Genomic DNA, 12,377 nt, shown 5'->3' with positions numbered 1-12,377 from the left:
ATATTTTAATACAAATTATTAAAAAAAAAAAAAAAACAATAAATTTGGGGAAAAAAATAATAAAAACTTGTTCCTACCAAATTCATTTCCATCTTCTTTCCCGTCTCGTCTTTGTTTTGTTTATCCCCTCCCAAAAGAGAGAGAGAGAGATTTTGAGAGATTCGATCGTGAAGATGAGTTTCCAAGATCTCGAAGCTGGTTCTCGATTTCAGACGTCTAATGGTTTTATCGGAGGGAGACAACAACAACAGAGACCTTCGTCTCGTGGTGGGGATCCATCTCGGGAGGTCGCCGCTGGGATTTTTAGGATCAGCACTTCTGTTAGTTCCTTCGCTCGCCTCGTTAATTTCATCGGAACGCCTAAAGATACCCTTGAATTGCGCGACAAGCTGTTAGTACCAATTTGTAAACCCTACTCTTCTCTTTATTTATGATTTTGCTAAATCTGACTCAATTAGGGTTTTGGTTTTTTTTTTTTTTTTTTTTTTTGCTCTGAGTTATAAAAAAAAAATGAATTTTAGGGTTGAGGAAACTGATCCTGCATTATTTTTTCCTAAAGAATTTGAGATTTTTGATCAATGTTTTGGCAGGAAAAAGACAAGGTTACAGATAACAGAATTGGTGAAAAACACTTCATCTAGCCTTAAGGAAGCTAGCGAAGCCGACCATCATGGAGCAGTTAGTGTAAGTAAATGATTACATTTTTTGTTTCCTTCTCCTACGTTAGATGCTATGAATTGTTAGATGTCTATGAGAACATTTTACTATTGACCCTTTTTGTGGTTAGATTTTGTCAGAGTCTTACCATTTCATCTCATTTAGTGGGAGAATTGTGGTTGCCTGATAGATGATTTTGTGTATATAATCTTGTTTATATTAAACTTAATTCGTAATTCTGGTTGTGCTTACGTTCCCTCGCTTTACTTGCAGTCAATTAAGAAGATTGCGGATGCTAAACTGGCCAAAGATTTCCAATCAGTTCTTAAAGAGTTTCAGAAAGCTCAGAGACTTGCAGCTGAAAGAGAAATAACATATGCTCCTGTGGTCACTAAAGAAATACCTACCAGGTAACCACTTTTTGAACGTGTAGAAAACTTTGAACTTATGATTGCTTCTGATAGTTTGTGGAATGTGAGTCTCACTTACACATGCGTCATTGTTATGCCACTTCATGCAGTTATAACGCACAGGAACTCGACACCGAATCTTTAAGGACCTCAGAGCAGCAAACTCTTCTTCAACAATCAAGAAGGTGAGGAGTATGATCTGATTATTCACTTGATCATTTGTTGGCATAAACAGAACCCAAATGTGACTCTCAATTTCCTCTTACACCTGTTTTGAGTATTCAAACCATCAAAGTTGTAGTTTACAATCGTCATTTGCTGTAGCCTGAATTGTTGAGAGATTTGGTCTATAGAAATTAAGAAGTTGGTTATTGCCATGAAACCCATCTTCTCTTTATGGTCATATTACGTGTCTCATATTTTGAAGCGAGGTGATATTTACTAACTTCTGATATTCTCATCCCAGGCAAGAAGTGGTGTTTTTAGATAATGAGATAACATTCAATGAAGCAATTATTGAAGAAAGAGAGCAAGGAATTAGAGAAATTCAAGAACATATTGGTGAAGTGAATGAAATCTTCAAAGATCTAGCTGTTTTAACTCAGCATCAAGGAATTATGATCGGTAAGTAACTCCAACAATCGCAAATTGTAAATCTCACTGTTTCCTTTTTGCCTCTTCAAAATCTCAGAAAACCTATATTGTGTCTTGACAGATGACATCAGCTCTAGCATTGAAAACTCACATGCTGCAACTACACAAGCAACTGTTCAACTTAGAAAAGCAGCTAAAACTCAAAGTTCAAACTCATCTTTGGTACACACTAAGAGGACTCTTCCCAATCTTTCAATTCTGTGATTTTCATGTTCTTTTGCAGCTAAAGCTAAATTTGATATATTTTACACTGTTGCAGACATGCCTACTTATTCTCATTTTTGGGATTGTGCTACTCATTGTCATCATCGTCGTCTTGGTCTAACCATCAACTATCAAACTACAAGCTTCGATCTTCAAGCATCAAGCGAAGACTTATCGATGAAATTATACAAAGACCATAAAAGAGATATATCTATTGTACAGATTCTTTATACTTCCATCATTCCCCATTTAATCGAACTGATCGTTAACTTCTCATCGTGTGAATGTTATGTATTATTAATCCATCGTAAGGATCTTTATGAGCAAAAGATATAAACGTTTATGTTTTTATAAACAGGAAAATACTTTTTCTTGGGCTTGAATTGGTAATCTGTCAGGGATCACAGGATTAAATAGTATCGAGATGATAATTGAACACGATGGACGTTTTCACACAAAAGTAATGTACAATAGAAAACAACATATAAAAGGCGATCACTATTTCAAGTTATTTACAAGCATGGTAGACTTGGTAGCTAATCTTTTGCGTTTCTACCTTTGTTAAAACTTTTGTGTAACATGCAAAAGGGGCACAAACACCCTCTGGTATATCCCTCCCTCCTCCTTTCATATTCCCTTTCACAACCTCACCTGAAAACCAACATCAGTGAGAAACAGATGATAACCCTCAAGACCATTACAACAAAGGCAGAGAAGCAGGTCGTGAACTGAACCGATGTTCTTACCTTCACTTCATCTGTGCCTCTGAGGAAAGAAGTCCCATTTGTTCAGTAAGATAATTCATTTGCTGTTGATTCCGTGACCATTCATTTGTTGTAGGTGGTTCTTGTTCCACTACCATGTCATTATTCTCCACTGATCCTGATAGAATCTCGTCTGTATCTCCAATCGCTTGGCTTTCATCAGAAAAGAACTGTTCCCAGAATGGATCCTGGACTCCGGGGAGCTTAGGGATTCCGTCCAGTAACTCATTCATCTTGCCCTCGCCTTCAGGAGAAATTGCATCGCCTTCTAACGCATCTAAAGCAGCCATTATTGGATCGAAACACGCTCCATTACCTGTCTCACATCCAACTAAATCAGATTCAGAGCTCCAAGAAGCTGCAGGTGCTACTCCTTGAGCCAGACTTGAACCTAAAATTGGCTGAACCAGACCAGGTTGAGGATGATGAGCCAAGTTTACTTCGGGTACTTGATTCGTTGCTGAGGGAGCTGCCATGGGTGAAACCTCGGCCAATGTTACTCCAGAAACTCTATTTGAAGGATTCCCATTGTCTAGAGAGTTAGAACTGGGAACATCACCCAATAGAAAACTGTCAGAATTGTTTGAAACCGATTCATACTGAGGTGAGGAACTCGGATTTAAGAACTGTCGAAGCATATTTTGTGCTGTTTCATTTATCGATGGCTGATATCTAACAATCTGACGGTTACGATCATTAGCCTCATGGGTTCCACAATTCTCCTGTTCATCTCCAGGAAGTCTCCTCTTTTTGTTGCTTCCCGGAATTTGTCTGCTGCCATCATTATTCTGTTGTACTAACTGGTTCAAGAAACCTGGACTCTGAACAGCTTTTGCCAAAAACGACATCATTTGTTGTTGCCTCTGCTCCATCACTTGAACTTTCTGTCCCACATTCTGCAGTTGGTTTTCAGTAGCTTGTTGTTGCTGCCTTAATCTGACGAGTTCTTGCATAAGAACATTTTTATCCCGCTTAAGTCTTTCCACTTCTTCTTCTAGTCCAAACTTCCCCACCTCGACACAAGCACCAACGGATGAGTTCTGAACTTGAGTTTGTTGTTGATTCTGCTGCACATGCGAAGTTTTTCTCCTACTAATACTCTTGAGTAGTTGTTTTTGGCCTCTTAAAAATCCTTCATTTGCAAATTCCCATCGATCTGGATCAACTTTTCTGAAACCCTAGACATAAGAAAACAGAAAGACTATTTGTTATAGAGATCGAAATCCAAATTGTAGACTTCAAACGATGCAAAGTTGCTTGAATTTTGTGGAAGTTGAGTAATGGATGGTACGAAAAGGTATAAACAGGTAGATCAGATTAAACTATGTCCGGCTGCAGCATATTGCTACCATGGTATTAAGGAAAGCAATAGTTCTTAGTTTATCAAAATGTACCTGAACGAACATTATACAAACGAAAGCAAAGCTAATGATTTTTGTGATTTAGAGCTACAAGGCAGAAAGCAATTGAGGAAACCAATCTTCAGATACATGTGAAAGTGAGCCTGCAAAGTTCTGTGGAATCTTTTGGTGAGTACTAAAAAAAGATTGACAAGGTTTCAAAAAGAATCAAGATTCATTTAATAAACCACCATGGTAAGCTAATATAGTTGAATCCAGATAAAACAAAAATGCATACTTCTACTGGCTTAAGGCAACAACTAAAACGCCAACTGAATAGTAGAAAACATCTATTATGTAAGTTGCTATCTAGATTTAACACTTATTAGAAGAGACTGAACTAAGACTGATCACCTTAACATTTCAAGACTTCCTCCAAATTGTACCAGAATTTGAAAAAAAAAAAAAAATCAGTGTAGCAAGAGAAACAGTGAAGCTTGCTTACATAAGTATTTAACTGCCTGACAAAGCTGGAGAAATTGTTGTGCTTGAAATACTTGGGTAAGAGCACCTTGGAGAACTCAGGCACGTTCCAGACGACGAAGCTGTTGTTCCCGCTGCTCCAAGACACGACCTCATTTGTCAATGGATCATCAACCATGTCGTATGTTTTGCTCAAGAAAGGCGGCACAGAGTTCACCGGCGGCGGTATAGTTACCGCCGGCGTGTTCGAATTCGCCGACGGTGCGGATTCTCGAACCGATTCCATATCTCCGAATGAAAAAAAAAAAAAGCAACAACTACTTACACCTAAATCGAACGATCAATCAATTGCTTTCTTCCCGAGCTCAAACACCTCCTTACAAACACTCTCTCTCTCTCAAGTGCTAAAGACCCCTTCAATCTTGATCTTTTCCATTAAAAAGCCGAAGAAAGGGAGAAGGACTTGTAGAGAAAACAGGTATGGGCCTTTCGGTTCGATTCACTTCCGGTTATGTTACAGCAGATTTTGAAATTTAGTTCGGTTTAAAACGGTTTAAATGTACAGGTAGCATCATCAAAAATTCAAAATCACTTTCTGGGTGAGTTTCGTACGTGGCCTATTATACACCGTCAAAAGTAATATGATTATAATATCATTTAATTATCTGTATAAAAAAGCCACGTAGGACGTAGAGTAAAACTTTTTTTTTCCTGGCTCTTATCTCCCGTACTGGGGGGGGGGGAGACACAGACACACTAGAGTCGCTGAATCATCATCGGAGTTTGAAACTGAAGCGGCGAAAACAAGGATGAATCTGGTCGCTGTTCATCGCGTTTCTTTGGAATGCGTTTCGCGTTTCTCTTTGATCCATCGAGAATCATCAGGCGAAGGATTCTCCGGTCGTCGGATTTCGAATTGGCGCGGAAGGAATCGGCGGTTGCATGTGGTGGCGGCGGGTTTGATCACCAGCGCTGACTCGTTCGAGGTAGGGCGGCTTATCGGAAGCTACGGATTCATGAATGTTACTAGGTACTCTGCTCTCTCACTGGACTTTGTAACTTATAATTATTGCACATTTTGCTTTTTTGCTAGATTCTTCTAAGCTCGTTGCCGTTGGTCTCTTTTTATTGTATATGGCTTCCTGTTCTACTTCGTTTTTTCTAAGCTTTTACCTTTTTCATACCCCTCCTAGTTATTCAGGGTTGCAGTCAGGGGCTGACTTTGAATATACTTCTTCTTCTGATGATATTGGGCGATTAAAATCTCAAGATATTGGTGAAGGCGGCGTTAAGATCAGGTGCAGTTTCGGCGTTATGTATTTTTACACGGGTGATTTATATTTTGGTCAAGTTAAAAAAGTGTATTAGCCCCGGCAGTTTGTCTGCAGACTCTATGAAGGAAGAATATCTCAGGGTCCGTTTAGAGGAACACCTGTTGTCTTTAAGGTGATTCGATTCTCCATAGCAAATACTCTTGTTTCTCCATTTTTATGAATCTGTATACATTATCAGAACAATGTTCTTATAGTATTAGAATTAGGATCAAACTTCATTTCGGATTTTAATTTGTTTTCCCTTTTTCTTTGTTGTCTCATATACTCGTCTTTGGAAAGGTCTATCCAGGGAAGCGCGCTGGTGGAGTTGAGGCTGATATGATGGCAGCAAACGAGCTTAATGCACACTCTTTTCTCCAGGTTAGATAAAGAGAGCCATTCCAAATTTACTAAATGGATTCGTACAATTACATCTCATTTGGCCTTATATAGTGCAATCACCTTCCTTTGTTATTCTTCTTATCTATGCAGAGCAAAAGCCTGCCTGCTAATCTGCTTTTACTTGTTGGTGGCTTTGAGACACAATTTGGAGAACAGGTCAGGCTTTCAATCTCTGAGTCGCTTAATAAGTGTAGTTTGTTGAGTCTAAAGTGCACAAAAGTATGTGGATATTTTTGAATACATTATAGAACATAGGTTGAATCATTTTTTATTCATACAGTGGCTGGCATTTCGTGATGGTGGGAAAAATAGTGCAGCTGACTACGCACGAAATGCGAGTGAAAAAACGTCCAGAGCTCGCTCCCAAGGAGTATGGAATCCTTATGAAAAAGACCAGATGATGAAACGAAGGAGAATCTTTGTCATTAATATCCTACAGGGTGCAATGAAAGGTCTAGCCTTTATGCATGCTAATGATAGGTTACATCAAAGTCTCGGCCCATCCTCAATTGTTCTCAAGTATGCCCCCCCCCCCCCCCCCCCCTTACACAGACACCCCTCTCTCTCAGTACAAGTGTATCATCTCTCCGCTAATTTTGTCGATTTTTTTTTTTCCTGTGAAAATGATCTTTAGTACACCAGCAGAACGAGAAGCTATCTATTTAATACCGCGGCTGCGAGATCTAGCCTTTTCTGTTGACATAAGGTTCCCTCACTCTCTTCCCTCCCTGATTGATTATTTATCCTTAGCAATTGTAGTTTTCTGATATTTCGCCATTTTGGTCTTGCTGTTTATAAGTGGAACTAGAATTGTTAAGATAATGTTGGTTGGGTGTTAACAGACTGAGCATACCTTTCAGGCCTTCATGCTTGGAAGAAGGAGCCACTTCTGGTGCCCTGTCAGAGCAACTTTGGCGAAGGGCAACTGCTTCTGGTGCCTTCACAGTTTTTGAGAAGAGAGCTTTTGGAATTGCAGATGACATGTAATGCTTTTGCTTTCTAATTCTTTCGTGTATTGAGTTGTGAATGTTTTTTTGATAAATTCTTAACACATTCTTGTGGCTTACAGATATGAGGCCGGTCTTCTTTTTGCATACTTAGCCTTTGTTCCATTCTGTGAAGCAGGCGTAATGGATTCTCTTTCTCTTCAGGCAAGATTTGACATATTTTGGATGCAATTAAGTCAAACAGATCTGTTTTATCTCATCTTTACAGAATATCTCCTTATTGATCCCACAAACATATCGGCTCTCATCTTTTGTCTTCTCCAAACAGTTTCTGTTTTAACCGTTATTTAATCTGATGAACTGCAGAGGTTACTAGAAAACACTTTCCGGCTGGATATGGAGGCTGTAAGAGAGTAAGCCTCTTGGTTTATAAAGCTTTTTTTTTAAGCACCAAAGAGGCGTTGTTTAATCGTTTGTTCCTCCAAGTCTCTGACTTTAAAAAAAAAAAAAAAAAAAAAAAAAAAACTCACTGATGTGTTATACAGGTACTGTTTAGCCGATGAACGCCTTGAAGAAGCTGTTAAGTTTCTTGATCTCGGTGATAGAGCTGGTTGGGAATTACTACAGGTAGTTTAATCCTAGTCCCTATAATTATCTCTGTATATATCTTTTTTATAACAAAATTTGAACTCTGATCTAATTTCTCTTTTAACGTAGTGTGAGATAAAAAGGGAAATGGTAATGAAAAGAAAATGTAGAGAAACATAGAAAATTAGAAATGTTTGAGAAAGGCTTATAATATTAGTCGACTGATTTAAACCTTAGTAAATGTGACTTAGATCCAATATTAGTTTTTTTTCATATTTGGAAAGTTTTGGTCCTTTGGCCAATATAGTCTGTGTGTGTGGTGTTTTTGGTAGGCAATGTTGAACGCTGACCATCGGAAGCGGCCAATGGCGGAAGCTGTTCTTACTCACCGATTTTTGAACGGCATTTAGTTGAGAAGAGATGAAGATTATGTATTTACATAATTATGTACAAGAAGTACACTACAACTATTAATCCTGATCCATGTTCTGGATATATTGTAATCAAAATCTTATGTTACAAACTCTATAGGACTATTGCTATTTCCAAAATCCGAAGCATTTTTGCAAAATTAATACAATACCAAAATGTCTTATATTATTAACTAGATAAGGCCCGCGTTATTACTCGGGTAAAAATTAGAAAAAATTATTAAGAATAAAATAACGGGTAAAAATTAGAAAAAATTATTAAGAATAAGTAGTAATATACTTGTTTTTAGATTATATTTTGTAACATTTTAATATTGAATATGAACCTCTCATTATGAGAGTTTCATATTTCATTTTAATACTCTCTTTTCTATTATATAAGAGTTTTAAGGTTTTTTTTGCTCTATTTTATAATATTTTCTCAAATTTCTATTTACAATTTTTATTAACATAACAATTTATGACTATTTGAGCTATGCAGTATATTTTCCTATTGGTTGAAGTTTTATAAATGACATAATATTTATTGTTTATTAATTTTTGTGCTTTTACCTAAAAACTTTTATAGCACAAGGAGTACCATTTAAATATCTATACCATCATAATAATCCATATTTTAAGTTTAATTACACATTTTTTCTTAATGCATAGAACTAAATATTTTATATCAAACATAATTAATACATCATATCAAATCTATATTTTAGTAAAAACTGAAAATACAAATAAAAATTAACAAAATATAATTCGCAAAAAAAAACTGAATCAACATTATTTAGGATATATTTGTTATGTTGTTATCTCATAAGTACAAATTTTACCTCATGTCATAATCAATTTTATGAGTGAACTTATAAAATAAAAACATATATAAAGATATAGAGACATTCTCATCACATAACTGAAGATTCATTCCTATAAATTATAATTTATTTATAATTTATTTTGAATTATCTTATGTTTTAACATATGCGTTACCAAAATACATATGTTGAAATTATGAAATGAAACATAAAAAAATGACTAATATTCTTAAATAATTTTTAAAATCAATTATACATATTAATTTTTGAAAACTTTAAATCTAAAATAAATTTCATCGTTAGACATTCAGTAATCACATTTAACTATCTATTTTATCGTAAAACCATAATTCACTTCTTCATGGACTAGAGTTAAAATTTAAATAAAAATAATAATATGAGCATCATATGACATAATATGTATATTGGTTAGTATTTTAAATTTAACAATAAAAATAATCAGTAAAAAAATCACAAAAATTTTGGAAATCCAAAAATATCCTAAAAATTATGCTTCTATATGTCATAATTTCATAAGTAATACTTTTGTCAATTTTCATCAATTAACCAAAAATTCGTTCCTACAAACTCAATTTTTCTATATTTTTTTTCAGGTTTCTAATATTACTACATGCATTAAGATCTTTAAAATAAAACATGTAAAACTATACTAATAGTCTAGTACACATCATATATTGAAATATTTTTCTTTTTAAGTTCATTTTCTTTCAAGGTTTTGTGTAATTACTTACAATAAAAATTTATATTACAACGATAAATACAATTTATACCCAACTAAAATTATGTTAAATAACTTATGTTATTCTTTTTAACTTTGTTATTCATTATTATTTATTGATCAAGCTTTATATAATAATAAGATATGGAAACATTTTTTTTGTCAACATGATATAACAAGTTACTTCTCTTCTTGCACTAAACCAAACAATAGGAAAAGAATAGTAGTGAAGAAGATGCACGTGCTTGTTTGTTTGTCGCAAGGCACGTGATCCGAAGAATCAAAGATGATGCTTGGCTTTAACGATGTTGTTGGGGAAAGAAGGCAAAGCAAGCAAAAAAAAGTCGTTTCTTTTTGTAAGATCGATCAACAAACCCCCATCTTCGGATTCTGGAAACCCTAAGCCACCCGGATCCGGTTCAGACAAACGGGTCGGAGACCGATTTGATCTGTATTATAAACTAGATTCTTTTCTCAAATGAAAAGTGTCATAAATCTACAAAAATTTTCAAGTAGTTCGAGTCTTTAAAATCATCTGGATCAAATGTCGCGTTTTCCGCGTGGATTCGTGGAGAATTCATCATCAAAGGAAGAAGCCAAAAGCGCTCGTCGTCCAAGTATTTGCTTCAGGCCAATAAACCCTTGTGATTTAGAACGTTTGGAGCAAATCCATCGAGATATATTCCCAATCAGGTAAATTACATAAAAATGCCTTTGTTCAGAAGAGTTTTTTTTTTTTTTTTTTTTTTTTTTTTTTTGTGGATTTGACTTTCCCTTTTTGGAAGTCTTATCAAAAAGCATTTGATTTTGTTCAGGTATGAATCTGAGTTTTTTCAGAATGTTGTCAACGGAGGTGATATCGTCTCTTGGGCTGCTGTTGATCGGAGCCGCCCTGATGGTCATTCTGAGGAACTTATCGGCTTTGTTACTGCCAAAATCGTCCTTGCCAAAGAAAGCGAAGTGAGTTTTTTTCCCAAAAATTGTCTTCCTTTTTCGTTTTTGCTTTATTTTTAGCTTCTGCAAACAAGCGTAGATTTTGAATGTCTGATATAGTGATATGAGCTTTTCAATCTGTAACGTTTCTAAGTTATGATTGAAGCTTGGTTAGAGGGTTTTGTAACGAAGCTGCAAGGTCTTGTATAGTGTAGTAGATTGTGAATGTGTGAAACGGTTTCACGAGATGGATTTCTTACAAATTTCTTGTATCAGCAGGTTTTAAGTTTTTGATTGAAGCTCTCGTTTAGTGTATGTGTACGACATGGGTTTTAAGCATTGTCTTCTCTTAGTTCTTCTTCGCCTTTCGGTTTTATACTGATATTCCTAGTAATTTTGTTCAGCAAGTAACGAGTTTGTTGTAAAGTTTAGATTTTGAATGTTGTCGAACCATTTCATAATGTCCTAAACATCAAAGAATCCATTTTTGTACCTTCTTTATTATGATTAAAACTTGCTTTGTACTAACGAGTCAAGGACTATTTTTTTTTGGGTTTATGTGTTGAGAGTTTCCTATGTCTTGCACAGATATCAGATCTAATAAGATATGACTCGACCAAGGGAGAGGAGACATTGGTGTACATTCTAACACTTGGAGTTGTAGAAACATACAGAAAACGCGGAATAGGTATTCAATTATGTAGTAAACCAATCAATGACATTCATCTTTGATTCTTCTCTTCTCTTGTCTTGCTTGGTTTTGTTAATATAAAGTTTTTTTTTACTGCAGCTAAGTTGCTTATTAATGAGGTTGTTAAATACGCTTCTAGTATCCCTGTGTGTCGTGGTGTTTACCTTCATGTGATTGCACACAACAATCCTGCAATTCGACTGTACAAAAGAATGTCTTTCAGATGTGTAAGGTGGTTACACGGATTCTACTTGATCAACGGCCAGCATTTCGATTCTTACCTGTTCGTCTACTTTATCAACGGTTCTCGCTCTCCTTGCTCACCCTTGTATGTACAAAAACACAAGTATATTTTGCATTCTAAATTCTTTTTTTTTTTTGCTCTATGCGGTTGTTTCTTCATAGATGGGGTTATCGTTGAATCATGGCTGCATTGCAGAGATCTTGCGGTGTTGGCTCTAAATTACATGAGGAGTGGAATCAAATCAGTTGCATCAAAGCTGACGATAAACCATGAAGAGAAAGGCTCGAAATGGCTTAAATCCAAAGACAACACGCGGTGTCTCTTACCCACTCAGACCAAACGAAACCTTGCATCCGAAAGAGTATCATCCGGGTACGATTATGTTTAGTGTCTGTCTCCCAATTCATAGACTTTTTAAAATCATTCATTTTCTATGTCATCCATCCATTAAGCTCTGGTTATGATCCTAATGTCTGTGTGTGTGCTGTGTAGAAATAATTATGTAATAAATTAAAAATGTAAATATTGTGATAGTTGAAGACACTTCTCTTTGGGACGGACTTACCACTGTAAATTAGTTAGCTTGTTGAAAAATAGCTTTGTACTCATATATTACTCAGATTTACATAAGCACCCTAAATTTCTTATTGTGGAACTGGATTAGTCTTTAATTCTGATCATGAACACCTTCGTTTTGGCTATAATTGGGTCTATCCAATCCAGCTAATTCACATGAACTGAACCGGAAGTTTTCTATTCTAAAATCGAGTTGAG

General features: G+C 35.7%; 4 protein-coding genes across 14 annotated transcripts; 3 read left to right on the top strand and 1 right to left on the bottom strand.

Moving 5' to 3' along the window:
- Positions 1–7: 7 nt before the first annotated feature.
- LOC104705977 (syntaxin-21) lies at positions 8–2,280 on the top strand. Its single transcript, XM_010422083.2, has 7 exons — positions 8–391; positions 591–684; positions 931–1,067; positions 1,178–1,252; positions 1,534–1,691; positions 1,783–1,883; positions 1,981–2,280. Exons 1-7 carry the CDS (start codon positions 174–176, stop codon positions 2,044–2,046), a joined length of 849 nt encoding a protein of 282 aa, XP_010420385.1. The 5' UTR covers positions 8–173; the 3' UTR covers positions 2,047–2,280.
- A 54-nt stretch (positions 2,281–2,334) lies between these two features.
- LOC104705978 (heat stress transcription factor A-1b) lies at positions 2,335–4,994 on the bottom strand. Of its 2 annotated transcripts, XM_010422085.2 has the most exons (4): positions 4,535–4,994; positions 4,084–4,203; positions 2,672–3,867; positions 2,335–2,576 (listed from the first exon to the last, which is right to left on the bottom strand). In XM_010422085.2, exons 2-3 carry the CDS (start codon positions 4,093–4,095, stop codon positions 2,674–2,676), a joined length of 1,206 nt encoding a protein of 401 aa, XP_010420387.1. In that variant the 5' UTR covers positions 4,096–4,203; positions 4,535–4,994; the 3' UTR covers positions 2,335–2,576; positions 2,672–2,673. The 2 variants fall into 2 exon arrangements, with proteins under 2 accessions (XP_010420387.1, XP_010420386.1); XM_010422084.2 differs by lacking the exon at positions 4,084–4,203.
- An 83-nt stretch (positions 4,995–5,077) lies between these two features.
- Positions 5,078–8,313, top strand: LOC104705975 (uncharacterized). 7 transcript variants are annotated; one of them, XM_010422081.2, is made up of 12 exons: positions 5,078–5,542; positions 5,706–5,810; positions 5,901–5,958; positions 6,126–6,206; positions 6,318–6,383; positions 6,508–6,746; positions 6,862–6,933; positions 7,088–7,210; positions 7,297–7,378; positions 7,541–7,587; positions 7,720–7,801; positions 8,095–8,313. In XM_010422081.2, the coding sequence occupies exons 1-12, from the start codon at positions 5,322–5,324 to the stop codon at positions 8,170–8,172; spliced, it is 1,254 nt and encodes a 417-aa protein (XP_010420383.1). In that variant the 5' UTR covers positions 5,078–5,321; the 3' UTR covers positions 8,173–8,313. The 7 variants fall into 7 exon arrangements, with proteins under 7 accessions (XP_010420383.1, XP_019083841.1, XP_087318446.1 ...); XM_019228296.2 differs by having other exon boundaries at positions 5,193–5,542; positions 7,070–7,210; XM_087462320.1 differs by having other exon boundaries at positions 5,195–5,542; positions 5,890–5,958.
- A 1,591-nt stretch (positions 8,314–9,904) lies between these two features.
- On the top strand, positions 9,905–12,163 carry LOC147939627 (histone acetyltransferase MCC1-like). 4 transcript variants are annotated; one of them, XM_087462327.1, is made up of 5 exons: positions 9,905–10,428; positions 10,551–10,695; positions 11,257–11,356; positions 11,459–11,687; positions 11,799–12,163. In XM_087462327.1, exons 1-5 carry the CDS (start codon positions 10,280–10,282, stop codon positions 11,989–11,991), a joined length of 816 nt encoding a protein of 271 aa, XP_087318453.1. In that variant the 5' UTR covers positions 9,905–10,279; the 3' UTR covers positions 11,992–12,163. The 4 variants fall into 4 exon arrangements, with proteins under 4 accessions (XP_087318453.1, XP_087318452.1, XP_087318451.1 ...); XM_087462326.1 differs by having other exon boundaries at positions 9,935–10,428; positions 11,459–11,662; positions 11,765–12,163; XM_087462325.1 differs by having other exon boundaries at positions 9,935–10,428; positions 11,459–11,705.
- The last annotated feature ends 214 nt before the right edge of the window (positions 12,164–12,377 follow it).

The sequence above is a fragment of the Camelina sativa genome, chromosome 8 (assembly GCF_030686135.1).
Source record: "Camelina sativa cultivar CO46 ecotype springtype chromosome 8, ASM3068613v1".
Lineage (NCBI taxonomy): Eukaryota > Viridiplantae > Streptophyta > Magnoliopsida > Brassicales > Brassicaceae > Camelina > Camelina sativa.
This window is presented reverse-complemented; position numbering and strand designations above follow the sequence as displayed.